This window comes from Odontesthes bonariensis, chromosome 1, assembly GCF_027942865.1.
Source record: "Odontesthes bonariensis isolate fOdoBon6 chromosome 1, fOdoBon6.hap1, whole genome shotgun sequence".
In the NCBI taxonomy this organism is placed as follows: domain Eukaryota; kingdom Metazoa; phylum Chordata; class Actinopteri; order Atheriniformes; family Atherinopsidae; genus Odontesthes; species Odontesthes bonariensis.
The window spans coordinates 43,002,744-43,029,532 of record NC_134506.1 but is presented as its reverse complement, the minus strand read 5'-3'; the positions used below and the strand labels follow the sequence as shown (position 1 = coordinate 43,029,532).

General features: G+C 41.8%; 2 protein-coding genes across 2 annotated transcripts in view; both read left to right on the top strand.

The window, feature by feature from the left end:
• Nucleotides 1–2,508: 2,508 nt before the first annotated feature.
• Nucleotides 2,509–15,670, top strand: LOC142385820 (lactase-like protein). The gene is made up of 13 exons (XM_075472542.1): nucleotides 2,509–2,635; nucleotides 3,496–3,656; nucleotides 4,951–5,038; nucleotides 6,942–7,051; nucleotides 7,125–7,253; nucleotides 7,346–7,441; nucleotides 8,811–8,865; nucleotides 8,940–9,101; nucleotides 9,287–9,561; nucleotides 11,262–11,388; nucleotides 12,139–12,338; nucleotides 12,413–12,476; nucleotides 15,555–15,670. Exons 1-13 carry the CDS (start codon nucleotides 2,509–2,511, stop codon nucleotides 15,668–15,670), a joined length of 1,710 nt encoding a protein of 569 aa, XP_075328657.1.
• Nucleotides 15,671–17,168: 1,498 nt separating this feature from the next.
• The window catches only part of tipin (timeless interacting protein), an 11,235-nt gene continuing 1,614 nt past the window's right edge, over nucleotides 17,169–26,789 (top strand). The window contains exons 1-7 of the mRNA XM_075467375.1: nucleotides 17,169–17,208; nucleotides 19,761–19,899; nucleotides 20,008–20,098; nucleotides 22,285–22,360; nucleotides 23,133–23,255; nucleotides 23,339–23,396; nucleotides 24,566–24,799. Of these exons, the coding sequence (XP_075323490.1) occupies nucleotides 19,773–19,899; nucleotides 20,008–20,098; nucleotides 22,285–22,360; nucleotides 23,133–23,255; nucleotides 23,339–23,396; nucleotides 24,566–24,799 (709 nt within the window). The 5' untranslated portion in view covers nucleotides 17,169–17,208; nucleotides 19,761–19,772. The remainder of the gene's footprint in view (nucleotides 17,209–19,760; nucleotides 19,900–20,007; nucleotides 20,099–22,284; nucleotides 22,361–23,132; nucleotides 23,256–23,338; nucleotides 23,397–24,565; nucleotides 24,800–26,789) is intronic.

Genomic DNA, 26,789 nt, shown 5'->3' with positions numbered 1-26,789 from the left:
CAGTGCGTGTGCAAGTGTGTTCAACAGGTGCCAACCTGGTTGGGTCAAATGCAGAGGCGTAAATTTTAAGATTTAATCTTAAATGTTTGGATGTTGTGCGTCTGTCTAAAGTGGGTCAGAATCTGCCGACTTCTTCCTTTAGTGTGAACCTGTCCTTAGTCTTAAAGGGGTGCGTAATCACAGCCATGAGACACTCAGAGGGGTCACATGGCACTGAAAGGATCGGATTATTGGCCAAATTACAATCAGACTGAGTTATTAAGTGCATGTAGACACCTTAATCTGACTAAGAATTGGATCGGATCCGAGATAACTGGGTTGAAAGTCACTCTAAACCTGCTTGTAGACAGTGCTAATATTGTGTTAAAATACATTAGAATACAGGAAATGGCATCTACTTAATGAAGACCCCCAGACCGCCTAGGGATTTATTTTCTTCCTTTTTTTTCTTTCCGCCCCTGCCCTTCAAAAAGTCTGTGCACGCCACTGCATGTAATATCTCTCAGCAGATTTACTGATGACCTTTTCGTGTGGGCCCACAGTCACTGAAACAGGTGTACGAGTTGCGTATTTGGAGGTTACGTCTGTGATGTTGAGAAAGTCGGTCAAAGTTTGCTGGATGTTCGGGTTTGAGAAAGACACTCAGTGGGGTCACATGGCACTGAAAGGATCGGATTATTGGCTAAATTACAATCAGACTGAGTTATTAAGTGCATGTAGACACCTTAATCTGACTAAGAACTGGATCGGATGGGATTCAGACCCCGAGATAACTGGGTTGAAAGTCACTCTAAACCTGCTTGTAGACGCTGAAGCACGTGGTGAATCAGACTTTGCGTTCTGCGCATGCTCCAGATGTTTTCCCGGGGTCGTGACCCGGAAGTCAAAGGAGACGATATTCCTGTTGTTGTCGCCGTCAGAAAGAAACAAACAACGCGATGGAGAATGCTCCGTTGGGCATCGAGTTTGTGCAACAAGCAGCTCATCACAGAGCAAATGTAGAGGGACGTAGCTTCATCTGGCTCTGCGTTCTCCATCTTTCTCCAATGCCTGAGTTTGTTGTTGTTGTTGGTGGTGCAGAGGTCAACAGGAAGTGGCTCTATTAGCAACAGCTGGAATGGGTACAGCGCCACCTATCATACCGGGGTATGACACACTTTGTGCCTCTGATCCCATTCATTCACCGCCACATATCCAAGGAGAATTACCCTCGCTCAGCTCATTCTTATTGTAATTTAGCCAATAATCCGATCCTTTCAGGGCCATGTGACCCCACTGAGAGACAGATTCTGGAAGTGACGGTTAGTGAGTGTTAAACGAGCCATCGCTCAAGTAAAGCAGGAAAAAAATGAACCTACTTTGGGAAATCCCACGAATATGAATGCTGTGAATGTTTTATTAGTGCATTAAGTAAGTTTGTGATGTTATCACATCACACAGGGTTCACTCTGGGTTTCTTCTTACCCCTTCTGATCCATCTGGGGATATTTTCGGTTCTGTTTCGAAGCTAAATACTGAAAAAAAGTCATCCCAACAGTATGATGAGCTTCAAACGAGCCCCGTTCCCCAACAGAAACTTTGCTTACAGTGTTGAAATCCATCCTTTTTCCAAAAGATCTGTTTGCCCCAGCAAATTCACCCTCACACTTCACTGACTTCCAATGGTGGGCATTCAGTTAGCGTACGGGTGGGGGGGGGTGTTGCTGTATGCGAGCTGATGAATAGCAGAAAATGTCCTGGATGTTTCACTCTGTTTTGTTTTCTGAACATTGGCAGTGAACCAGCTGCGGACGCCGCTGAGCTCCGACCCTCGTCCAGAAGCTTGGAGATTTTTCCTGCATTTTGGAGCAGTTTCCAGCAGAGACAAATGCAGCAGGTCAGACATCTATATGTGGTTCTGAGTGAGGCAGCCGGGGCTGAGACAGAGGCACAGACGGCACAGACGGCAGGGAAAGAAACAGCACAGGCTGTGGCAGAAGGACTCCTCAGGCTTCTTCGCATCTTTCCCCCACTTCTCTTTTTTTAATTGTGGTTTATCTTTGGCCACCGAAGGGGATCCGGCAGCTTGAAATGTCTCTCATCCTGACTGTGCTGGACAAGTTGTCTTACTTTCTGTCTCTGATAGCGTTCTGTGTCAGTGTGTCTCACAGCTGGCTGAAATGAAAGCAGACTCCCTCTGTGATATCATGACGTTTGATAACGACCGGGTGTTTTTTTTTGGTGGATTTTTGAGAAACGATGCTGAGGTTTGGAGGTTTAATTATGATGGTTTTATTGAAAGCTTGTGGACAGCTGACACCTGAGTGTGAGTTTCTGAGTTCGCCCTTTCTGCATATTGTATATCTGTGATGTTTCTAAACCCGTCGAGCTCGGGGTGACCGGCAGGAGATGGAGCCCTGCTGTGATTCTGGATGCCTGATGAATGGCTGCGTGTGCGAGCTTAAAACACCTGACTTACCTGCTCTGTAGGTGTGACTGAAGACGGAGAGCTCTGGGCCGACGATCACGATGCTGCAGTGGGGAATCCTGAGGCCGTACCATTTGCTTGCACTGGTGCTGTGTGTTTCAGCAAGTGAGGACTTTGACTGGACGAAGAATGAGAAAACGTCTTTCTACTACGGCACCTTCCCGATTGGTAGGCTCGTGTAAAGTAATCTGTCGAACAGCCTATTATTTAGAGAAGATAAGCTATTATCTACATTTAAAAAAAAATAAAAAATGTATTTATCAAATGCAAGACAAAAATATGAAGTGTATACAGGAATACAAGTAATTTTCTTTTTTTCTTTTTCCAAACAACTTAAGAACTTGTGTACAACCCACCCTCCCCTCCCCTAGGTCTTTTACATGTTGTAGGATTTCACAGATAAGTAGATAGCTAAATAAAGACAGAAACAACAACAATTAGCAGCACTAAGGATAATTAAAATAAATAAAAAAAATAAAAAAAGAGGTAGACAAATAAATACTATAATAATAATAATAATAATACATAGAAATAATACTAATAATAATAACAAACAAATACAAACGACTAAATAAATGATACAACGTGCTAGTACTGATCTTTTATTATCTACATTTCTTATACATTTCTTTTCTCATGTGTCTATGCATGAAATCTGCACGAAATATCTTTTAATATATCTGGACTGTTGCTTGTTTTTAAATTCATTTAAATGATTTTATTTGTTTCTCTTTATATTCTTTTATGTATTGTTAATGCTTCTTACACTCCCTGCTGCAATGCTTTTATTTTATGTGAAGCACTTTGAACTGTTTGTACATGAAATGTGCTACAAATAAATTTGATTTGATTTTGATGTGATAAGCTAACATCCTTCTGGAGCTTCTGTTCGTGTGACATGATCCGTCTGAGCAGGAAGAGTTTCATCATTTGGTTCACATTCCCATTTTATTTAAAGTTTCCGATCACAAAGTCGTGATTAAAAGTTATTTTTCGCTTAAATGGCTGGAGTTTGTGTTCCTCTGCAGGTTTTTCATGGGGATCCGGCAGCTCTGCCTATCAGACTGAAGGAGCGTGGAACATAGATGGAAAAGGAATGAGCATCTGGGATGCGTTTGCCCACAAAAAGGGGAAAATATACTCAAATGATACGGGCGACTCCTCGTGTGAAAGCTACTACAGATTCAAGGTGAATGAGGAACCCACATTTACAGAGTTTACTCCTCCAGAACTGTGTGCTGATAGGTCCAAAGAGCTCATGCTTACAGCACAACGATGCTGGAGCCTATTTATTTGTGAGTGTTTGTCAGAGTCAAATACTTTTAAAGGGATAGTTCGCCTCTTTTGACATGAAGCTGTATGACATCCCATATCAGCAACATCATTTCTGAACATCTTCTTACCCCCTGCTGTGTCCTGTGAGAATAGTTCCAGCCTCGTTTTGGTGTTGATGAAGGTAGTCCGGCTAGTTGGCTGGGGTTTAAAAAATAAAGCGTTTTGCTTCTCAAAACAGAATGCATTCAACAGAGTAATACATTTGCATCACAAAATCGTTCTCAAGGAAAAAGTCAGACCTCACAATCGCTTGGCCCTATTTTCTCTCCCTTAGCATCACTGCCTGCTGTGTAGACCGTGCAGACCGAAGTGCAGACCGAGCAGCAAACACCGTAACAGGCGTGGGTGTCGGCAGGCGGCAGCAGGCAGTGATACGAAGGGAGAGAAAATAGGGCCAAGAGATTGTGAGGTCTGACTTTTTCCTGGAGAACCATTTTGTGATGCAAATGTATTACTCTTTTGAACGCATATTGTTTTGAGAAGCAAAACGCTTTACTTTTTAAACCCCAGCCAACTAGCCGGACTACCTTCATCAACACCAAAACGAGGCTGGAACTCTGCTCACAGGACGCAGCAGGGGGTAAGAAGATGTTCAGAAATGATGTTGCTGATATGGGATGTTACACAGCTTCATGTCAAAAGAGGCGAACTATCCCTTTAAGATCAATTTTACGCTTTTAAAATGTTAAATTCTGTAACTTTACAATCATATACAAGTCATCTTTTTTAACAGCTGGCAGTCAATTCAGCGTCAGCACATTAATGAGGTATTTATTTATTTAAAGTCTTGTTTTTAAATTTAGATTTTAAAGGTTCAGTCATTCAGGAATGATGGCATCTTTGCATAATCTGATATCGCGCTCATGTCTGTGCAGTAAATGTGAATTTAGCTCAGCATAAAGACTGCCTCCTGGATTTGTGCTGCACAGCATCAGCTCACAATGATCCCCAGAAACTAATGAAACACTCAGTTTAATGAATTGATGGAAAAGACGTGTGACAGCGAAATGCAAACAACTGGTTCTGGGAAACTCTTGATCTGTGCAATAACTTCTACTCTGTTTCACACGTGGAAGCAGCTTTACAATGAGCGAATTGTCTGAAAAAATGCACGATTTTAAAATGTTTTCTGCTTTTTTTTCTTTAAGGATGATATCAACTTGATGAAGGACATGAAGGTGAATCATTATCGATTCTCCATCTCCTGGCCGAGGATTTTACCGAGTGGACTGAGAAGTAAACAAACACCAGATCGCTTTATTTTTCAGTTTTACTGCATGTTAGTGTGAGATGGGAAAAAAGAATTAAAAATTTAGATCTGTAGTTTGTTAATTGATAAAGAAACCTTTATTTAACAGACACAAGTCAAAAGAAATTATTTATGTAAGCAAACAATCAGTAAAAGTTGTTCTGGAGTCGAATAAAGACAGAAAGGTTTATAGAACAGATTCTCCAACCAGCAGGTTAGCTGCTGACAGGTGAGGGTGTCAGGATCGGGTATAATAGCAGCTTCCACCAAAGGTTCAGGCTCTCCAACAAGGACGGGTCGTGGCTCACCGCTTTGGGCCAAACTCCATCAGAGAATCATCAATAAGTTCAGCAAATGTTCCTCAGAGTCAGACTGTAAAGAACTTTGGTCTTTCAGCATCTACAGAGCAGAATATTGAGGACAGATTCAGGGAGTCTGGGGAAACCTCAGCGTGGAAAGGCCGAGGACAGAAAGCCCTGCTGGATGAGCTGGGAGCCCTCAGGCAGCACTGCAGGAGAAAGCGTCATCACGCCACCATGATCCATACAGCCACATGGGCTCAGGAGGAGCTGGGAGAACCATTTCCACTCAACACGGTCCAGAAATGTGAGCTGAAGCTGCACCACACCAGGACGAAGCCATATATCAGCTCTGTGCAGGAGCACGGCCCAGTTCTGTGGACACCAGCTCGTCTCAGACGGACAGAAAGACAGTGGACACGTGTTCTGTGGGCAGATGAGTCCACGTTTCGGCTGCTTCTGGAGTTTTCTTTGACTTTTCTGGAGTTTTCTTTGAGTTTTCTGGAGTTTTCTTTGAGTTTCTGGAGCACGGCCCAGTTCTGTGGGCACCAGCTCGTCTCAGATGGACAGAAAGACAGTGGACACGTGTTCTGTGGGCAGATGAGTCCACGTTTCAGCTGCTTCTGGGAAAAACTGAGAAAGAGCATCCAGGCTGTTGTCAGAGAAAGGTTTAAAGCCAGCGTCTGTGAAGGTGTGGGGGGGCATCAGGGTCCATGGCAGGGAGGGCTTCATCTGTGTGAAGGTGCCCCTGATGCAGAGCTGGATGTTGGAGTTCTGGAGAGACAGATGCTGCCATCCAGGTGACGTCTTTTCCCGGGAGCTCCGTGGTTATTTCAGCAGGACGACGCCAGCCCTCATTCTGCAGGACTTCCAGCAGCTTCATGCACACAGAGTGTGTGAGCTCCACCGGCCTGCCTGCAGCCCACATCTGTCCACATCTGTCCACATCTGTGCACATCTGTCTCCTGCTGAACATGGACGGAGCATCATGAAGAGGAGAACCAGACAGCAACAACCAGGGACTGCTGAGCAGCTGGAATCTGGGATTCAGCAGGAATGGACCCAGATTCCTCTGAAAAACTGCAACAATCAGCGTCCTCAGTTCCCAAAGCGTTACAAAGAGTCGTTAAAGGAAGCTGATGGAACAGGATGGGAAACATGAGACTGGAACAGCTTTCACTGAGTGCTGATGCTTCAGATTCTACTTTTGGTTCTGTTTTTAAATAGTTGGTCAGTGAAGACACTGAAAAGAATTTCCCTCAAAAGTTCAAAGCAATTAACAAATGATAGATTTAAGTTTTTGTTTCATTTTAAAAGATATTCAGTCTTCTCTGGAAAAAAAGTGTGTGTAAAACATTTACAAGAAGAATAAAAATGCTCATGAAGAGTATAGCTTAAGTTACACTGTAACTGTCCTCAGTTCCCAAAGCGTTAAAAAGAGTCGTTAAAGGAAGCTGATGGAACAGGATGGGAAACATGAGTCTGGAACAGCTTTTACTGAGTGCTGATGCTTCAGATTCTATTATTATTAATATTATATTAATATATTCATGATGAGAGTGATGATAATTTCATATTTCCACTCTTCCAGGTGAACACATCAACGAAAAAGGAATCAAATATTACGACGCCCTGATAAACATGCTGCTCGACAATAAGATCACGCCTATAGTTACCCTGTACCACTGGGACCTGCCACAGGTGAGTGCAACATTTCGCTCTGCAGAACGATAGGCTGGCGCAGACACACCCACCACGCAGCTCTCCTCCACAGGTGCTGCAGGATAAATACGGCGGCTGGCAGAACGTCAGCATGGTCAACTACTTCAACGACTTTGCCAACTTGTGCTTCGAAAAATTTGGAAACAGAGTGAAGTACTGGATCACCTTCAACAATCCCTGGGTATGTCAGGCTGAAGAGAAATGGTGCGTTCACTGTCAGCTGTGGCGTCTGATGTGTGTCAGACAGTGAGTGGCGGTGCCTTTGTTTTTCAGTCCATTGCTGTGGAGGGATATGAAACAGGAGAACATGCGCCGGGACTGAAGCTGAAAGGAACAGGAGCTTACAAAGCCGCCCACAACATCATCAAGGTAAGACCGGCTTGCCTTGATGATGGATGAGCCAGTTTGGTGTGGAAGAACCTGACCGGCACGTTCCACATTCTGTGAAACTGTGCGGACAAATTGTTTAATCATTTAAAAATAATGTCTCAAAATGAAATTGCAAAGAATTTATTTAGAAGCATTTATTCTGCAGTGAAATCACTGCATCGACTGAGGAACACTCCAGAAAACCATCATCAGCTCATCACTGCATCCACATGTGAAGTTCAAACTCTATCAGGCAGAAAACATGAAACATGTCAACCAGATCCAGAAACTCGGCTGCCTTCTCTGAGCCGAGCTCACTTAAAGGGATAGTTCGCCTCTTTTGGCATGAAGCTGTATGACATCCCATACTAACAATATTATTTATGAACATCTTCTTACCCCCTGCTGCGTCCTGTGAGCAGAGTTCCAGCCTCGTTTTGGTGTTGATGAAGGTAGTATCACTGCCTGCTGCCGCCTGCCGACAGCCGCGCCTGTTACGGTGTTTGCTGCTCGGTCTGCGCTTCGGTCTGCACGGTCTACACAGCAGGCATTGATACGAAGGGAGAGAAAATAGGACCAAGCCATTGTGAGGTCTGACTTTTTCCTGGAGAACGATTTTGTAATGCAAATGTATTACTCTTTTGAACGCATATTGTTTTGAAAAGCAAAACGCTTTATTCTTTAAGTCCCAGTCAACTAGCCGGACTACCTTCATCAACACCAAAACGAGGCTGGAACTCTGCTCACAGGACGCAGCAGGGGGTAAGAAGATGTTCAGAAATGATGTTGCTGATATGGGATGTCATACAGCTTCATGTCAAAAGAGGCGAACTGTCCCTTTAAGATGAGCTGAGGAGGAAAGTCAGAACCTGAGATTCTGTTTGGAAACTGATGGATTTATGCATATGTGACTCTGTGGAGGTGTATCAGTGCCTGTGGGTAACTTACTCATCTGTGCAGGTTCCACTAATGTCTTCTTTTTCAAGGAAGGCCTAGTTTATTTCAAACAACACACACAAACATTCTGCACGTATTACAGTCGACAGAAAACAATGTATCTTTCTGATATCTGAACTTTAACTTTAAGTATCACAACTTCTTTGTAACATTGAGCCTTCAGAGTCTGAGGTGGAAGGAGCTGGGAGAAGGGAAACTTGGATGCTGGTTGACATGTGACTGACACGTGTGTTCATCTGCGCTCCTCTTACTGAGAAAAATCCAACTTTTAAACCGTTTCCCAAACAGAACGGATCAGTTTTAATGTGACGTCTTTGGCATTTTTTTTTTTTGCGTTTGTGAGAAATTGAACTGAATGAATCAAAGCAAAATAAACAAAAACGACAACACGTCGACTCTCTTTCCTTCTCAGGCACACGCTAAAGTTTGGCACACGTATGACATGAAGTGGAGAAGCAAACAAAAAGGTAACAATTGTGATTTTAGCCTCTGTTGATTTGATTAAACCCATTTCCAGCTTTAAGTGGTTGAATTTGCGCAGGTCTGATCGGGATCTCGCTGACTGCCGACTGGGGCGAACCGGTGGACATCTCCAACCAGAGAGACATCGAAGCAGCAGAGAGATACATCCAGTTCTACATGGGCTGGTTTGCTACGCCCCTCTTCAATGGAGACTACCCCCAAGTTATGAAAGATTACATCGGTACGTTGAGCTCAAATGTTTAGCATCTTTCACTCATTCTCTGCTGTCACTCGGCCCTCTGATGTGTTTGGGATGTGCTGGCTCGCTTAGGTCTGTAGTGCTGATGTGTTTTTAACACAATCTGACCTCAAGTGCATCACCTTCATCAGTGAATCACTGCTGAACTGCTGAACTCCCCCCTGCAGGCAGGAAGAGTGGCCAGCAGGGCCTGGGAGCGTCACGGCTGCCCGTTTTTTCACCCCAGGAGAAGAGCTACATCAGAGGCACGTGCGACTTCCTGGGCCTTGGACATTTCACCACCCGCTACGTCACCCAGAAGAACTACCCATCGGCCCTCGGGGACAGCTACTTTGTGGATCGTGACCTCGCGGAGCTGGTTGACCCTAAATGGCCCGATCCCGGTTCTGAGTGGCTCTATTCAGTTCCGTGGGGCTTCCGGCGCTTGTTGAATTTTGTCAAGGTACACAGCGTGAATCTGACCTATAAAAATCAGAGATTAAACTGTTGTTGTGAGGAAACTGGGACCCGTGTTTCCTGATGTCACTCGATTTGTTGTTTTTCGTTTGTATTTTCAGAGTTTGTGTTTGTTGGTTTTCTGTCTTTTGGTTTCTTAGTATCTGTTCTGGTTTAGTTATTTCTCAGCGTCTCGGTTTAGCTCTTTCTTTTAGCTTTATTCCTTTTATTCTGGTTTGGTTTTCAGTCTTCAGTGTTAGGTTCTGTTGGATTTAATCACCCCTAGATGTCTTGCCCCACACCGGTCACCTGTTGTCACTCCCAGTACTCGTAGCTCTCTGGTCAACCCTGTGGTTTGCCAGATGATGGATGTGGCCGCTGACCTTGTTGTCGGCCTCCTTTTCCTTGTGGTTTCTCTTTTAGTCGGTAGGTTTGTCAGTTAGTCCCTTACCTTGGCATCGCCTTTGGTTCTTTAATTAAAGCGACCACAGTCATCGTCTGTATCCGTTTTGGTCCTAAACCTCCAGTAAGATGAATCAAGATAACCACTTTTTTGGCTTTTTTTGCTTATGTTCCATTTCATTGCAATGTTTTGTTGTGTCTTGTGAAATGTTGTTTTTATTTTGTTGCTGTGTTTTGAACTGTGGGGCCACCGTAAAGATATTCAAGATTTGTTGCAAAGTCTGTTGTCTCATTGTTGAGGGAGCTGGGTGTAAGTGGACAGAATGTGAGGAAAATAGTGAAGGAAGTGTCAGATGAGGCAGTAAAGTCCAGTCAGTGGATTTGGATTAGAAGAAGCAATAGCAGCTGGGGGCCCAGCAGGGGGAGCACTTAGGGTAAACAGACTCTTGGAAGAAGCAAAGAAGAAGTTCAAGATATTTAAATAGGGGGTGTGGCCCATGTGATCTTTTAGAAACCAGGGGGGCATTTTGGGTGAGTTGGCCTGTATGGCTTTGTTTTTGCTGGCATTTTTAGTGATTGTAGGACTGTTTAGGTGAGTTTGTCTGCTGAATCTGCTCGTGTGTCTCTTCCTGCCTCCACCTCTGGCACTCTCTATACTTTCATTACCCCCTACCTGAACCAGGGTTTGTATCCCCACCCCGCTGTGACTGGTGTGCAGTTGGTGAGAGGCTGGGGTAGCTTGAGGAAGAAAAGATTGTTGTTGTGGTGTGAGGAGCAGTGATGGCTGACATTAGGGGAGTGACTCTGGGACGCCAGTGATCACTGTCTAGCCTCCTGGAGGTGTCGTGGGCCCAACTAAACACTGATGAAAGGAGGTTCCCACCTGATGACCCCAATGACATCAGCACTGCTCACTGATCTATATTACAGGGATCAGGAGGTTCTTCATTGGGTACTGAACCAGTATTAGGAGGTAAATTGTTGAATTTAGTGAATTTTCACCACCAAGTTTTTTTTCTTTAGCACAAGTTTCTTGTGTTTACCTTAAATTTTTGCTTTTTTGCTTATGTTCCATTTCATTGCAATATTTAGTTGTGTCTTGTGAAATATTGTTTTTATTATGTCGCTGTGTTTTGGACCGTAGGGCCACCGTACAAACATTCAAAATGAGCATTCAATGTGCAGAAGGGAGAAAATATACGATGCAAAGTAAAAAAAAAAAAAACACAAACCTACTGAGGGGACACGGGTGCTACTCCTCACTTGATGCAACATCCTGACAGTAATGTGTGATCTCATCAACAGTCTCAGTATGGAAACCCCATGATCTACGTGACAGAGAACGGCGTCTCAGAGAAAATGCTCTGCACGGACCTCTGTGATGACTGGAGGATGCAGTATTTTAGAGACTACATCAATGAAATGCTCAAAGGTGACAGGTTTCACTGCGTGGAACATTGTTGTGTGCTGTGTTTTAGCCAGGCGACTTGTTTTTACAAGGCACTGAGTCAATGGCTGTGTTTGAAACAGCATACTTCTCCTCCTACTACTCATACTAACTTTTTGAGTTAGTATGCGAGTTTGAGTAAGCGAGAAGTTCCCGGATGCATACTAGATTCGCCGAAATGTTGGGTATGCATCATGAGGTTACTACTCATACTCAAACTACCCAAGATGCAACGTAACGTGACGTCGCCGATCGTCATTTCCTGTCAAAACGGCAGTTTCAAGCTAGCTAAAACGAGGGTAGGTTCACTTCCTGTTTTCAAAACAAAAGCACCAATCGTATCGTAATGGCTTTCCCTGTGATAAAAGGCAACGGGTATTTTATTTTGTGAAAATAACTGGAAGTGCATTGCTCACTGCGGCTAGCTTTAGTAGCGCCGAATTCGTCAGAAACAAAATTGTAAACAGCCGGTATTTTGTCAGGTTTTCAACACGTTGGGGATCGAAACGACTACTTTCTCACCTGAAAATGTTTAAAATGTTGCTATAGTTTACAGAGTTTAGAGCTTAAGGGAAATCAGCTTCAGGCTGGCTGATTTTGGCTCGGGCAGGAGCGAAATGCATTGTGGGTAAACACTCTGCATACTGTCTGATTGATGAGTATGCAGTTTGCAAGTATGTAGTATGTAGTATGGGGTTTTGAACACAGCCAATGTGTCCCTGTTCAAACTCACAGCGATTAAAGACGGGGTGAACGTGAAGGGCTACACCGCCTGGTCTCTGCTCGACAGCTTTGAGTGGGATGAAGGTTACTCAGAAAGGTTCGGCCTCTACTACGTGGACTTCAGAACCAAAAATAAGCCGCGCTACCCGAAGGCCTCTGTCCAGTTCTACAAACGCATCATCGGCTCTAACGGCTTCCCCAATCTGAGAGAGGTAAACTAGCAACGCGATCGCCGTTAAAGGAGAACAGGCAGTTCGGCTGTGAGACTCTGCTTTGGTCTTTCCAGGTGGAGAGCTGGAAGAGGAAAGCCGTGGAAACCTGCTCCTCCAGTAACCAGCTCCTGGCTGCAGGTCAGTACCATGGACCACTGCAGTAGTTTGTGAGAATGGTGGGGCCAAACAAAGGAAAATTCAGTCTGAAGCTTGTTTTTCTGCTATCTAACAGGGTTTTTCTTTGTTTTGCCCCTCCAGCTAGAAGAAAATCCCAGGGAAATCAGGAACATGCAGGAATGCAAAACACTTGGCCAGTGCATGATGAAGTTTAGGTACACATGCTGTGTCAGATTAACACGATTGTTCCAACACGACTTAAACCTTCAGAAGTGGCACCATTGAAAATGTGTGTTTTCTGTTTACAGATTCAGGCTGATGGCTTTAAGAGTCAGTTTAAATAAACCAGTGTTTGAAGGTTAAACAAGAACATTAGACAATACAAACTGCCAGGTTGGCATTCTGAAGGGAAAAGTCTGTCTGAAGCATTTAAAAACCCCTCGTCACCATAATTCAAAGGAATCTCTGCAAAATCGCTCCAACTTAAACAATCAACATACTCTATGATGAAAAATGACTTAAATGTAATGACTTAATCTATATTATGCTCAGTTAAGTGTCCATAAAGGGGAGTTTGGGTATTTACTGCTGCAGGTTTACAGACTTTAATGGAATGAAACCTTTTAAAAATGTCATTTTCTGTTTTAAACTCCCAGGAAGGTCCAGGGATGCATTCTGCTTTTAAGTTCTTTGTTGATATTAATAGGAAGGAAAGGGTTTTAAAAAAATGGGTAATAACAAAAAAAGGGATTCAGCCAGTTCAGCAGCAGTGTCTGTGGATGAAAATAGTCCCTTTCATTTTTTTTTTTTTTAGCTTTGTGTGACAACACATGAAAAGTTAAACATTTTAAAATGTAAGCTGACAAAAACTGGACTTACATAATGCAATCATATATATTTATATAAAAAAAAAAATCCCTCAAAACTCCCAAAGGAAGAACAGGTGATGACAATCAGCTGAGAGCAGAGGTTTTTAACCTTCCCGACTGAGTGAAATGACCCTGAAAGGATCTGAACAGCAGCCATGATCAGAGCTGCTTGAAAGGAGCTTCAACACTTCCTCAGTGATCTCCTTTAGGAGGCACCGGACCATCTATGAGGAGATAATTCTGTCCCACAAAAGGCCAAAAATGTAACAGCGATGCTAAAGCTTTTATTTTTATGCAGTCGTCCTGTTTCATGTGAGTGTGAGCAGCCTGTCACACTAATATATGCACATTTTTGTTACCTCTAATAAGATATAAATTTAGGGCTGGGCAAGTTAACTCGTTAATTATTTAACACGATAAATATTTTATCGCGCATTAACGCAGGTTTTATTTATTAATTATAATTTTCTTTTTTTAAATTAGAAAAAAAAATGGGGGGGGGGTGTGCCTTTAATGGAAAGGAAAGTTCAGAGAGACAGGAAGCAGGGGGCAGAGAGAGGGGGAACAACACGCAGCACAGGGCCGTCCGATGCGGAACTCGAACCGGGTTTTTATTTTTAAAGTCCGTTGCTCAGAGGCTTTTATTTTGTAAAAGTCTGTTGTTCACAGGCTTTTATTTTGTAAAAGTCTGTTGCTGTCTGCTGTGGAACAGGAAAAGAAAGTAATCGGCGGATCCACCAAACATGGAGAAGGGTACGGAACTTTTACTCGGCCATTTTCATTTTAAAGTTCTTCCAGACGGCGGAGTCGACAGAACCAAAGTCATCTGTAAACTCTAAAACAGTAAAACAGGGCGGCTGTGGCTCAGTGGTTAGAGTTGGTCGTCCAATAACCGGAAGGTTGGCTGTTCGATTCCCACTCTCGCCACTCAAAAAAAGACTGGTGGAACTGACAGCTGGAGGGGTGTCAGTCCACCTCCTTGTCACGGCTGAGGTGCCCTTGAGCAAGGCACTGTACCCCCCATGCTCCCTGGGTGCTTTCATGGCTGCCCACCGCTCCAGGTTGGCATCTGTCTCTGAGTGTGTGACCCTGTGCATGTGTGTGTCAACAGGTGCCAACCTGGATGGGTTAAAAGCAGAGGACAAATTTTGTGTGTATGCATGACAATAAATCTGATCTTAATCTTATAAATTACATCATTTCACGTGACGATGTGATAAGATTGCAAGAGACGAAGGTATCTAAATCCCTTTTTGGAGAATATTCATGGAACACGAGTCATTTTAGAGCTGCAGACCCACATCACAGCTGAGTGTCAGAGTGCTCGAGCTTCGGAAAAGACGATAAGAGGTCGTTTTTTCCACTATTCGACCTGCCTCCAGAGACGAGGTTAACAGGACAGACGTCGTTAAATGATTTCAAAATAAAGGCAGCTGGAAGTGGAACAAAAACAGGTTTTAGAATCAATAAAAACGAAGATGACTGAACAACAGAAGGTTCGAAATTACAGGAAAAAAAGGGCCAAACAAATCCTAAAGATCAGAACAGAAATTTCTTCCTGATAAAAATTTATTTTTGTCATTTACGCAATGAAAATAATTAAATGAAATCATTTAATGAAGTGATTAATCCAGGGATTCAATAAATATATCAAATAAACTGATAAATTAAGTTTATTCCGCCTGCTGATGACTTAATGCAAATTTCAACATATTCATAATGTTAATAGAATAAAATATCTTAAATCTATCAAAAAGAAAAATGAATAGTCAACTAATTAAATCCAAATAAATGAGTTCATTGGGTTCTATTTAATCACGTTTGTGGCTCTGTGACGACAGAATTTCAGTGATAACGTTTGTTGTAAATCCTGTGATAAATAAGTAATAAAGTAAGTGATAAAAAGTGATTTCTACATTTTTATTTGCAAACTGTATGCTTATGATTTACGCCACTGAGGATTGATGATTTTAGTCAATGTTGGTGACATCGTTTGTATTTCTTTTTCTTCCTTTTTGGGTGTAAATTGTGTAATTTTCTGTTGGTAATTTGGCTTTCTTAATTGTTTTGATGAATTGTGTCCCATTCCCACAGTGTCGTGCTTTTTTCTACCCTTTTTTGAAAACATTCAGTGGAATATAAAACACTTAAAGTACGATTTAAAGTAAAAGAATCCGGATTATCGCGGTAACTGCCTGTAGCTGAATGCTGACTTGTTGATGTTTTGCAGATCCGTTGATCGGCCACATGGAGATGGTGACAGAGATCGTGGTTCCCACTGTGTGCACGCTCTGCATCCTCCTCAGCGCAGTCTTCCTCATGTTTCTGCTGCGTAGGCGCCTCTAAGAAACGCACGGTCACATCATCTGTTTTCATCAAATCAGAGCTCAGTGGCCTCAAAGCTGAAGAAGTGAATCAGAGTGACTTTAAAGCTGTAAATCTGTCGAGAGCCTTTTTCGTTGCTCCAACTGTCCTCCTGTTCTGTCTGTACTAGACGAGTCAAAAGAGCCTGAACTTGTTTAAACTCTGGAAGGATTGACTTCATTATGCGACTACATGACTGTTTTTAAATGAGACTAAATGAGTCTTGTGTGGTTTTTTGGTGTAGCTTTAAGTTTAATAGGCTACTGAGACTAGCGGCTGGTTTACTGTTAGCGAGTTTGTAAAAATGATAAAAGAAGACGGAGATACAGTAAAGTGTTGTTCACTCTGTGGATCATTACACTCAAAATAAATGATTTTTTTAAGAGTCAGATGGTGAGTGATTGTTGAGACCACCCATTCACTTTGATCGCCTTTTGTTGACAAAACTGAAGAGAGAGAATGAACCTCAGATCTTTGAATATTACAAATATATTTTTGTATATTATAACATTAACGCTCTGCTGCCACATTTATTTCCCACTTTGATATTAAAAGGAAGGGGTGTGATTATCTCACTGGGTCCAACTGAAGCATATCAACTCTTTATGAATTAACTTTATTTCAAGGTTAATTCTAGAGCTATATTTACAAATTTTTTGGGCTTGTAGAAATTTAGCTCTTATTCGTTGATGTAATATTTTGTAAAATGGGATACCAGGCTTAAGTAGTTCATTTTAAATAAAAAGTGACAATATTAACAGTGAAATGTACAATGTAAAAAGGGTGTATGTTTGTGCACAGATGCACAATAAAAGATAATAGAAAGTATAAATACAAAGCAGATAATTGTAGTAGAAGTATTAGAAATAATAACTATAATAATGTTAAGGATAACTATGATATTTACTTTAAGTTAACATCAGCAATAACAATAATAAAAGCAGCAATAATATTAATTGTTAGTATCATTACTATTCTTAGTAGTAGTAGTAGAAGCTTGATATTATCAGAACTTTAATGCTTTATAATGTTAAATAAATAATTAGATGTTGACTACTCATGGCTTTAACATCCTATCTCACGCTGGTCAGATTAGGGTCAGGTTAGTTGAGTTAGTTTTAAATTCTTATGACACTAATAAATATAAAAACTTCATAAAAATCGTAAAATATATTTTCATCAGACTTTTCCTTACTAATATAAAGAAAGTCATTAACATGAAAGTGAAATCACAGAATTACCAAAGAAATTATATTTATAAAAAAGAGAATAAAATGGCATGAAAAAGATGTGCGTTTGAGGAGATATTTGTTGTTGTTTTTAATGACATGTAACTCTTTAAAATGTGTATTTAAATTAAAATAAGTAGCTACATTTTATTTATCTATAACAATTTTGTGGGCTCTGAATATCCTTCTGCGACACTTTATCTTGAAAATAAATCGCTGTTCGTTACCGGAAGTTATTGTCGCTAGCTTCCGCCTGTCCGTATCTTCGCTCATCGAACAGCTCGTGAAAAGGTACGTTATTAAAGTTTGGTGTTTGGTTTTAAACAGCAGTGTTTTAGTATGACATTGTTGCGACTTGTTTTTAAGGCTTTATTGCTGTGTTTAACAGTTTCTCTGGCGGCTGTTGACTTTATTTGCTAGCTGATTTACTCTGAATGTATCAGCTGCTCGCTGTTAGCTTGGCTTGTTTACAGTTAATTAACGGCAGCCACGAACCTTAAAGTCAGTCACTATTTAAATTAGACTCGGTCAAAAACATGACAGTCCTCTGGGCGAACACTGTTCTGTTTCTGGTAGCCTTTGTGAAAAAGTATGAAGTGTACCTGCGGCTACACTTCTTATTCTTATGCCATGATTTTGGAAGCGCCTGTTTGCATTTTGCCGCCTTCTTCCTCCTCCTCCTTCTTCTGTGGTTTGAAAGGTTCGCCCGTGTTGCTGCCCCCTACAGTTTAGTCAGCGCCATTACAAAGCAGCAGTTTTTTTGCTTTTTCATCTTTTTCATATTTTCCATACAGAAAAACTGAATAAAAAAGACACTCAGAGTTTAATCCTCATACCTGATTTAAAACACAACTTAATTTCTGAAAGGGGACATTTTTGTCCCCTTTTAAAACAACTTAAAAACATCATATGTTAATATTTTTTTCCGGTTTTCTTTTCATATATCTTTTATTCCACTTCAGTTCTGATCATAACTACCAAGTTTTCAATTATTTAAAAAAATTTAACCATTTAAACTGGTTTATATGATGTAAACGCCAATTTCTGTAAAAAAAAAAAATCCACAAAAACTGTTATATTGTAAATATATAAAATGCAAAGTGGAATTGTTGAGCGGGATAATTATGGTCCTGGGATATGTCAATGATCAGCAACAATATTGATTTTTAGGATTTTTTTTTTTTTTTGCTATGTCTGATTTTTTTAAAAAAAAAAACAAAAAAAAACCCCTTAATTTCTGAACATTTGTGTTATTAAATAAATTGATAATAAATAAATTAGAGGAGAAAGTGCACCCCAAGTGGACAAAAATGTCCCCTAACAGGGATTAGGGTTAACTATTTATACATCAAAAAATAGAAGAATAGTTTAAATTGATAAATAGTTGTAAATATGTTATTTCACTTAAATAAATAGCAGAATATGCATTTATTTTTTAAACAAGAGCCATATAAAGTAGACTATAAAACTTTTACAGGTATAAATTTAACCTTTTGAAGAGAAACTTTATATGAAAACACCAAACCAGTAAAGGTGGTCCAATGAAGAATGTAACTAGCAAACAATACAACTTACACCGTGCGTTTTAAGATCCGTGATTCTGATGTGATCAGAAAAAAAAGCAGCTGAGAAAGTATCCTTCGCCCAGAAAGACAACACGTGATGTGTGAACACAAATGTCACAGATTTGCAACATATAAAGTCCAAATGACAAAAAGTTTTGAGTGTAAACTTTTTTTTGTTCTACTGTGTGCAGCAGCTGTCACATCTAATGGGCTTTGAAATCACAATCTAAATGTTTATATAAGCAAATATACAGTTCCCTCTTTAAGGCATGTGTGTAAGGGATGTGTAAAATCCCATACACACATGCTTTAACGTACCCACCATTACTTTGTCCTAGGGCTGGGCGCGTTAACTCGTTATTATCGCGTTAACTTGTTTATTATTTAACGCGATAAATATTTTATCGCACATTAACGCAGGTTTTATTATTGTAAAAGTCTGTTGAATGCATCACATTCACACAGTTACAGCAAACATCACGAAGCATGGAGTAATAAAATAAAAATAAACTAGCAGGTAACATCACCGCTACAGGTGCTCCTCGGTCTCTGTGTGAAGCTAACAGAGCTAACCAGCGCTACTTCCTGTTTTACTTGTTTCAACATAAAAGCACGTATTTCAAAATAAAATTTAAAAAAAACTCCTGCATATACGACCAAGTTGAATTGTCTTCTCAGCGTAGTAGTTCCAGTCTAAAATATCACTTAAAGGCAAAACACACAACTGATAGCAGCAAGTCATTCAAGGAAACAGACAGTGGAGCGAGGCTTCTACATAAAAACTACAGAAAGATGCTGATGTTAAAAGTGTGTTTGCACAACAAATGTTATGGCACTTTCATTCATATGGCAGCACATTTAAAATAAAACCAAATGCTGAAAGCTATACACTACTTTTGGATTCATTTTTGGATTTTGCGTACAAATGCGATTAATCGTGATAAATCAGGGAAATCATGTGATTAATTAGATTAAACATGTTAATCGTTGCCCAGCCCCACTTTGTCCCAAACATTATGGAGCCCTAAAATGAGGGGGACTGTGGATAAAAAGTGTTGGAATTTCTACTGTAAATGACTTTAAATGAATGTGCCCTTTATTCATGTTTGATTTTTAGAGTTTTACACTTAAGTAGCAGAGCGGGAACTTAATGAAAACATGTCCCAAACATCCCGGAGGGCTCTGCATCTTCAGTAGATTCCTTAATACATATTTAGCTTTAACACAAACACTCTTAAAGCTGATTGTGGCTGACTAAAACTGTTGATTTTCCTCCAGGAGTTGGACGTCATGCTCGACCCGCAGGAAGACGGCCCGAGCGACATTCCCGGCTACGACGGCTTAGAGGACGAAGCCTTCCCTCCGCTTCCTCCACCTCGCTCTCCGGGTCAGGAAGAGGGAGATCCGTTCGCTGATGGTGAGATTCTGCTCTCAGAGTCCTTCAGTCTTCCAGTTGAAAATCGTCTCAAACTGTGGAGACAGTGAGGTTCACCTGTCCTGTGGTCATGTGGTGTGTTTGCTGCAGGGGATGAAGGTGATGTGTCCGCGCTGGCTGATGTTCCAGCTACTAAAAGGAAAGGAGTGAGGAGGCCACAACCTAAACTGGACTCTCAGAGGTGCCTCAGACATTCACATCACACAGGAGGAATCAATCCAATCCAAAGATCTTCAGAGATTAGTTTTTACTTCTTATTTTAATTCATTACGTTATATCCACGAGTGGATTATTCAACCAGGTGCAGTTTTTACTGCTGATGGCACAGAGAAGAAATGTCTTTGAGTTGATTCCATGAAATGATCCTGATGGGTCTGTTTTTATTCCTTATTCTGTTTAGCCTTAAAGTTGCCACAGTTACATATACAGTTCAGGTTTTTCTTTACCTTTAGCACATATCTGCAGCCAGAGGTGGGTAGAGCAGCCAAAAATTGTACTAAAGTAAAAGTACTGTTACTTCAGAATAATATGACTCAAGTAAAAGTAAAAAGTAGTCATCCAAATAATTACTTGAGTAAGAGTAACAAAGTGCTTGGTGAAAAAACTACTCAAGTACTGAGTAACTGTTGAGTAACGTCTGATTTATTTGTTAACACAAGCATTCAATCAGACAGACAAAAATACTAAATAATCATCTTTAGGCAAATTAGAGTTCATCCTATCGATAAAATAAATTACAATTAATTAATTAATTAATTACAAAATAGCTTAAATTAAAATAATCCAGGTAAATTCAAGAACTTCAATAAAAACTAAAAGAGACTTAGGAAATGTTTAAAACATATGTAACCCATATGTAACCTAAAAAACAAACATTCACCTATCCATGGGGGGAAAAACGAGTTTAGGAAACTTACCGCTACATGTTTCCTCAAGTTAGATGTTGAGTTTCTGCTGAAATGTGCGTTTGTTTTGGTTGACACAGAAGACACATAATGTAGCTGCTGTTTCTCACTCTTTGTAAGGTAAACATGCTTTCAGTATGAGGCCTCGTCTGCGTCTTCATTTCCCACCGTTGATTCTGACATTTTTCATCTGTTTCTTTCTTTGTTTGCTACGACTGCTAATGCTAAAGCTAACCCGTCCCGCCGCTGAGATCGAGTATGGTCACGTGACCAGACTGCACGGCTGCGTCTGATTGGTGGAACACAGTCAGGTGGTAGAGCCTTTGGTGGAAGTCTCTCTCTCTGTCAGAATAAAACATTAAAATGAGGCGTACGCGGGGGGATAAAAATAATGAGGCGTAGAACACCAAAGAGGTAAGAAGAAAAGTAACCAGCTCATTGTAGCCTAATGTAGCGGAGTAAGAGGACAGTTTCTGCTGCACACATCTACTCAAGTAAAAGTAAAAAGTACATAGAGTTAAAACTACTCCTAGAAGTATAATGTAAATGCCATAAATGTAACTCGTTACCACCCACCTCTGTCTGCAGCACACACTCATTCACACAAACAGATGATCATGTGATCAGGGGGAAGATTTGGGAGCTCATTCAAAAAAGTTCAAAACAAAAACGCCAGCTCTTCGGTGTTTGTTTCAGCAGTTCCTTCGTCTTTTGGCGCTAACAGTTGCAGCTTTATAGCCATCATGATCTAACGTTAGTCTTTCCCTTTCAAACCGGGAGCAGCGCACGTGTTGTATGAACGTTTGGGGCACACAAACTATGACTTTTAAAAAAACGTTGATCATTAAAGCTATGGTAGGTAATCCTAGAGAGCTAGCAAGAGAGCTAGCAAGATTCGAAAGTGTCCCCTCCTCTAAGCTCCACCCCCCCCCCCCATTCCGTCAGTGCTTCATCCAAAGCCGGTGGAACCGCATGCGCACACGGAGCAGGGAGCCGACAGAGGGGGGCGTAGGCAGAAAGCAGAGGCATCTGATTGGTTTTTGTAGGCGCTCCAATCCGAGATCAGCGTCCCGCTGATCTCGGATTGGTCAGCTTTTTCTCAGTCCTGCAGCTGCCACAGAGGTCTGATTATTTTCGTCCCTTTTTCTAAATACATCTTGTATAGATTTCTCTCAGGACAGACGGACCATTTCACCCAGTATTACAAAATGTGTTTCTGAACAGGATTACCAACCATGCCTTTAAGATTAAGGGCCCAGTCATTAATTTCCAATAAAAGTTGAAAGTTTCACTCCGTTCCTTCAGAGGCTGAGAAATAAAATGTTTGCTTTAAGTTTTTAGATGTTTTTTTAAAATGAAGCTTGAGGTCCTAATAGGTGAAACAAAACGAGCATTTAACTCGTGTGAGTTTGACTGAGCTGCTAACATCAGAATCTCTCATGCATATGCTGTTTTTCTTCAGGCTGATTTCAGAAAAAGGACTTCCGGCTCTGCGCACTATGTTCGATGATGTCCGTTTTAAAGGCAAAGGACGCGAGGTAAGAGCTGCTAGCAGATTTTAGACCTGCTAGCAGATGTTACAGCTGCTAGCGGATGTTGGAGCTGCTAGCGTATGTTGGAGCTGCTAGCGGATGTTAGAGCTGCTAGCGGATGTTAGAGCTGCTAGCAGAAGTTAGAGCTGTTAGCAGATGTTAGAGCTGCTAGCAGATGTTAGAGCTGTTAGCACATGTTAAAGCTGTTAGCAGATGTTAAAGTTGTTAGCAGATGTTAGAGCTGCTAGCAGAAGTTAGAGCTGTTAGCGGATGTTAAAGCTGTTAGCAGATGTTAAAGTTGTTAGCAGATGTTAGAGCTGCTAGCAGAAGTTAGAGCTGTTAGCGGATGTTAAAGCTGTTAGCAGATGTTAGAGCTGCTAGCAGAAGTTAGAGCTGTTAGTGGATGTTAGAGCTGCTAGCGGATGTTAGAGCTGCTAGCAGAAGTTAGAGCTCTTAGCAGATGTTACGGCTGCCAGCAGATGTTAAAGCTGTTAGCAGATGTTACGGCTGTCAGCAGATGTTACGGCTGCCAGCAGATGTTAGAGCTGCTTGCATATGTAAGAGCTGCTAGCAGATGTTAGAGCTGCTAGCAGATGTTAGAGCTGCTTGCATATGTAAGAGCTGCTAGCAGATGTTAGAGCTGCTAGCATATGTAAGAGCTGCTAGCATATGTAAGAGCTGCTAGCAGATGTTAGAGCTGCTAGTAGTTGTTAGAGCTGCAGCTTTCCATGTCTGCTGCTTCTAACCAGCACTGCGGGATATTTGTTGGTCCGATCAGGCCGAGGATCTGCGGCTGCTGATGCAGAAGATGGAGAACTGGGCCCACAGGTTGTACCCCAAACTGCAGTTTGAAGATTTTATTGATAAGGTGGAAAAGCTGGGCAGCAAAAAGGAAGTGCAGGTGAGTTGAAGCTGCTGAGTGTTTCCATGAGGTGTGCAGGAACTGTACGGTGTTTGTTTCTAACAGATTTGTATCCTGTGCAGACGTGTCTGAAACGGATCCGGCTGGACATGCCACTAACACACGAAGACTTCATGGACGGTAAGAAATGAAAGTGTTATTTAGCAGTTGTGGTCAGAGCTTTATACACACTCATCATAGGTATGAATGTCCCATCATGCTTTGGGGCTGTTTCTAAATTCTTCAACTTCACCTGAAACCTCATTAATATGTAGCGGCACACTGCTGAAACCTCTGCAGCTTAGTACAGTGGAAACCGCTTATAGTGATCACGTTGGTCCAGAGCCAATTTGAACACTATAAGCGGTTGATTACTAAAACCGAATTTGTATTACAGTACAGGTATTTCACTTATTTTTTTTATGCAGAAAATCATCTAAACGCCATTTGTATCGTTTTTCAATGAGAAAAATTAAACAGATAGCTTCAGCATTTACTGAATTTTATTATCATGCAAGTTTAATTACAGTACTGCGCAGTGCGCAGACATACTGTAGGCTAACTCAAATACAGCACGTAACTTATTCTCTGCTGTGCCGCCGGTGCATTTTTTTTCTTACAAGTCAGAAAATAAAGTTTGAATTCAAACCGCCTTTCAGCACCCCTGCTCGGATCTATGCTCCTCCGTGCCGGTGTTCTGTCGATTTGTGCTACTTGGCGTGAAAACGAAACTTAGAAAATCGGCTCGGCGCATGCGCAAAACCACAAAGTAGCAATTCTCGACAAGTAGGAGAAATCGAATGAACACCGGCCTCCCATCTTACAAGAACCAGCCTGGAGCTTCCAGCGGTCACACGCGCATTCAATCCGCTCTCCAGCACCCATCCTCGGACACATGCTCCTCCATGACTTCCTTTTTCCAGCCATGATTCGCGAGCTTGCTGCCCGGTGTCAGCTCGTTACGTTAGCTAGCGAGGCAGAAGCAGACGTCCAGAAAGGAATCAAGGGAGTAAAAAATAAAGTAGCTACACGTAGTTTTAAAATTATTTTTGCACATGTTTACATTCATAAAATGGCCAAAAATGAACATTATAAGCGGATTTCTTAATCACTATAAACAAATTATTTAAACAGCATTTGTATAGAAATGATTCCGTCCCAAACCTTTTGATCTATATAAGCGGTTGATTACTTATCCGTGACCACTATAAGCGGTTTCCACTGTAACTGTAGCAACAGTAACTATGGCAGTGAGTAGGATTCATATTAGTAAAGAATATTCAACATTGTGTCTAAACTTTTCGGTGTAGGTGTAGAGGAAGCGCCAACCGGACCTCAAGTTATCGGGGATCCTGATCCATTCAGCAGAGTCAGCTTCGATGACCTCCAAGGGCCGGTGCATTCGACTCCGGCCCCCACCGCCACCGCCGCTCCCTCCCCCGTCGCTCCCTCCCTGAGCGAGGAGCAGCGCAGACGCATGGAGCTGAACAGACAGCGAGCCCTGGAGAGGAGGCTTGCACGCCAGCAGCAGCAACAGGAAACAGGTGAGAGGATCTCTGTTAGCTCAAAACTGACGAAGCTGTTGCTGTCAAAGTTTGTGAACCTTAAAACTCTCTGCTCCCGACTCATTTAGAAGTACACCGACTTTTGGGGTGTACATTTCTTGGCCTGAAACTGCCCCAAAGCACCCTGGGAGAAAGAAATGTTTCCAAAAACAAAGCCGGCTGCTTTCCTTACCGCTCTGCCATTTTCTACAGCAGCCCAGGAGGGACATTTTGAACAATGTGCTCCACAGTGGACCTTCTTCCATTTTAGAAGACACCAAAGTTTGAGGGTGGGCAGGAGATCCCTGCAATGGGCAGTTTGTGCCGCTGGTTGACACCTTATCATAAGATTAAAGTATTTTGTGGTTTTATCTCCTACGAACGATGAAGGCAAAGCTCTGAAAGACCCAGAGTTCAGTCAAGTTTTTGTGAGATTTATCATTTGCAGTCGCACGAAAATTAGGATAAGACAGAAAAAAAGAAGGAAGCCTAATGCTGCGTGTACACTCAGAGCGACCTACGCTACCTGAGCGCCGGAAATCATTATTTCTCTATGGAGGGTGAGCTACCTGCGCTACCAGAGCGGATTCTCCAGTGGCGAAGCTTCCTGAGCGACCAGAGCGGATTCGAGCGATTAAACTCAAGCTAACTTTATGGTAATGAGCTATGATGCGTTTCGGCGAAAACCAATGACAATCCACAGATTGTAGGGGTCCGACAATCCGCGGGGTTCACGGAAAACAAACGTGTAAACTTTGGTTCCTATCCAAACAATAGTCGTTTAATCCTGAGACTGTTGCCGTGTCGAGTGCTTCAATACAATAGTGTAGTAACCCCACGCATACCTTTCTCACTGCAATTAAGTTTTATTTCGAATTTATTGCGGATTTTATTTTGAATTTATTTTCTTTTTCACAGCTGCCTCTGCTATTCCTGCTCTTCTCAGGTGTACCTAATGTAGTTTTACATCATTTGTAATGTGATATATATTTTGTATAACAAATTGTAAATTACAACACGTTTCTTTGTGTCCCTGGCCTCACTTTCCTCCTTTTTTTTTTTTTCCGCGGGGGTGCTGCACAGCCGCGGGGCCTTTAAGAATTTAACATTCTAAATGTGACGTCACGAGCTACCAAAGCTACCAAAGCAAATTCTCAAGCGAAGCTTCTCCAGCGACCTCCGCTACCAGGCAGCGTAGGTCGCTCTTGGTGTACACGCAGCATCAGATGTTTTAGCTGATATCATTTTCAGTCCAGTCCTTGTACCTGATGTGTTTATTCTTCATTAAGCCACTTAACTCTGACCTATGAATCATTCAGGCAGGAAAAAGGCTCCTAACTCAAGGGATGAACCAGTGTTGTGTCCACACACAACAGACAACTTAGCAAAGAAGCCGTTTTAAACTGGATCTTTAGGCACTTTGTTACCAGCAGCCTGTCACAGAGACACATCATTTGTTCCCATTTCTTTAGCTGCATGTGTGAAAAACAGCAAAGATAACACAGTGTGACAGACAGAAAACAGGATTTCTGCAGCAACAAGGTGATTCCCAAAGAGCTGTTAGCTGAAAACTTGGCATATCTCAGCATGGTGTGCAGTGTGTCCTTAAAACATTTGAGGAAACTGGACAAGTGGAGGACAGAAGAAGAAGTGTCAGGCCTAAAGAACTATCTCCAGCAGATGAACAGGATCTGAATCTCATGTGAAATGCAACTCCATCATGTTGGTTCATATGTCAACAAAACAGGAAACTTAAAGGGATAGTTCGCCTCTTGACATGAAGCTGTATGACATCCCATATCAGCAACATCATGTATGAACATCTTCTTACCCCCTGCTGCGTCCTGTGAGCAGAGTTCCAGCCTCGTTTTGGTGTTGATGAAGGTAGTCCGGCTAGTTGGCTGGGGTTTAAAAAATAAAGCGTTTTGCTTCTCAAAACAATATGCGTTCAACAGAGTAATACATTTGCATCACAAAATCGTTCTCCAGA

Coding starts and splice junctions, on each gene's coding strand:
- LOC142385820 (XM_075472542.1), top strand. CDS start 2,509: ATGCTGCAGTGGGGAATCCTGAGGCCGTACCATTTGCTTGCACTGGTG. Junction 9,562..11,261: donor GCTTGTTGAATTTTGTCAAG/GTACACAGCGTG, acceptor TCTCATCAACAG/TCTCAGTATGGAAACCCCAT. Junction 11,389..12,138: donor CATCAATGAAATGCTCAAAG/GTGACAGGTTTC, acceptor TCAAACTCACAG/CGATTAAAGACGGGGTGAAC.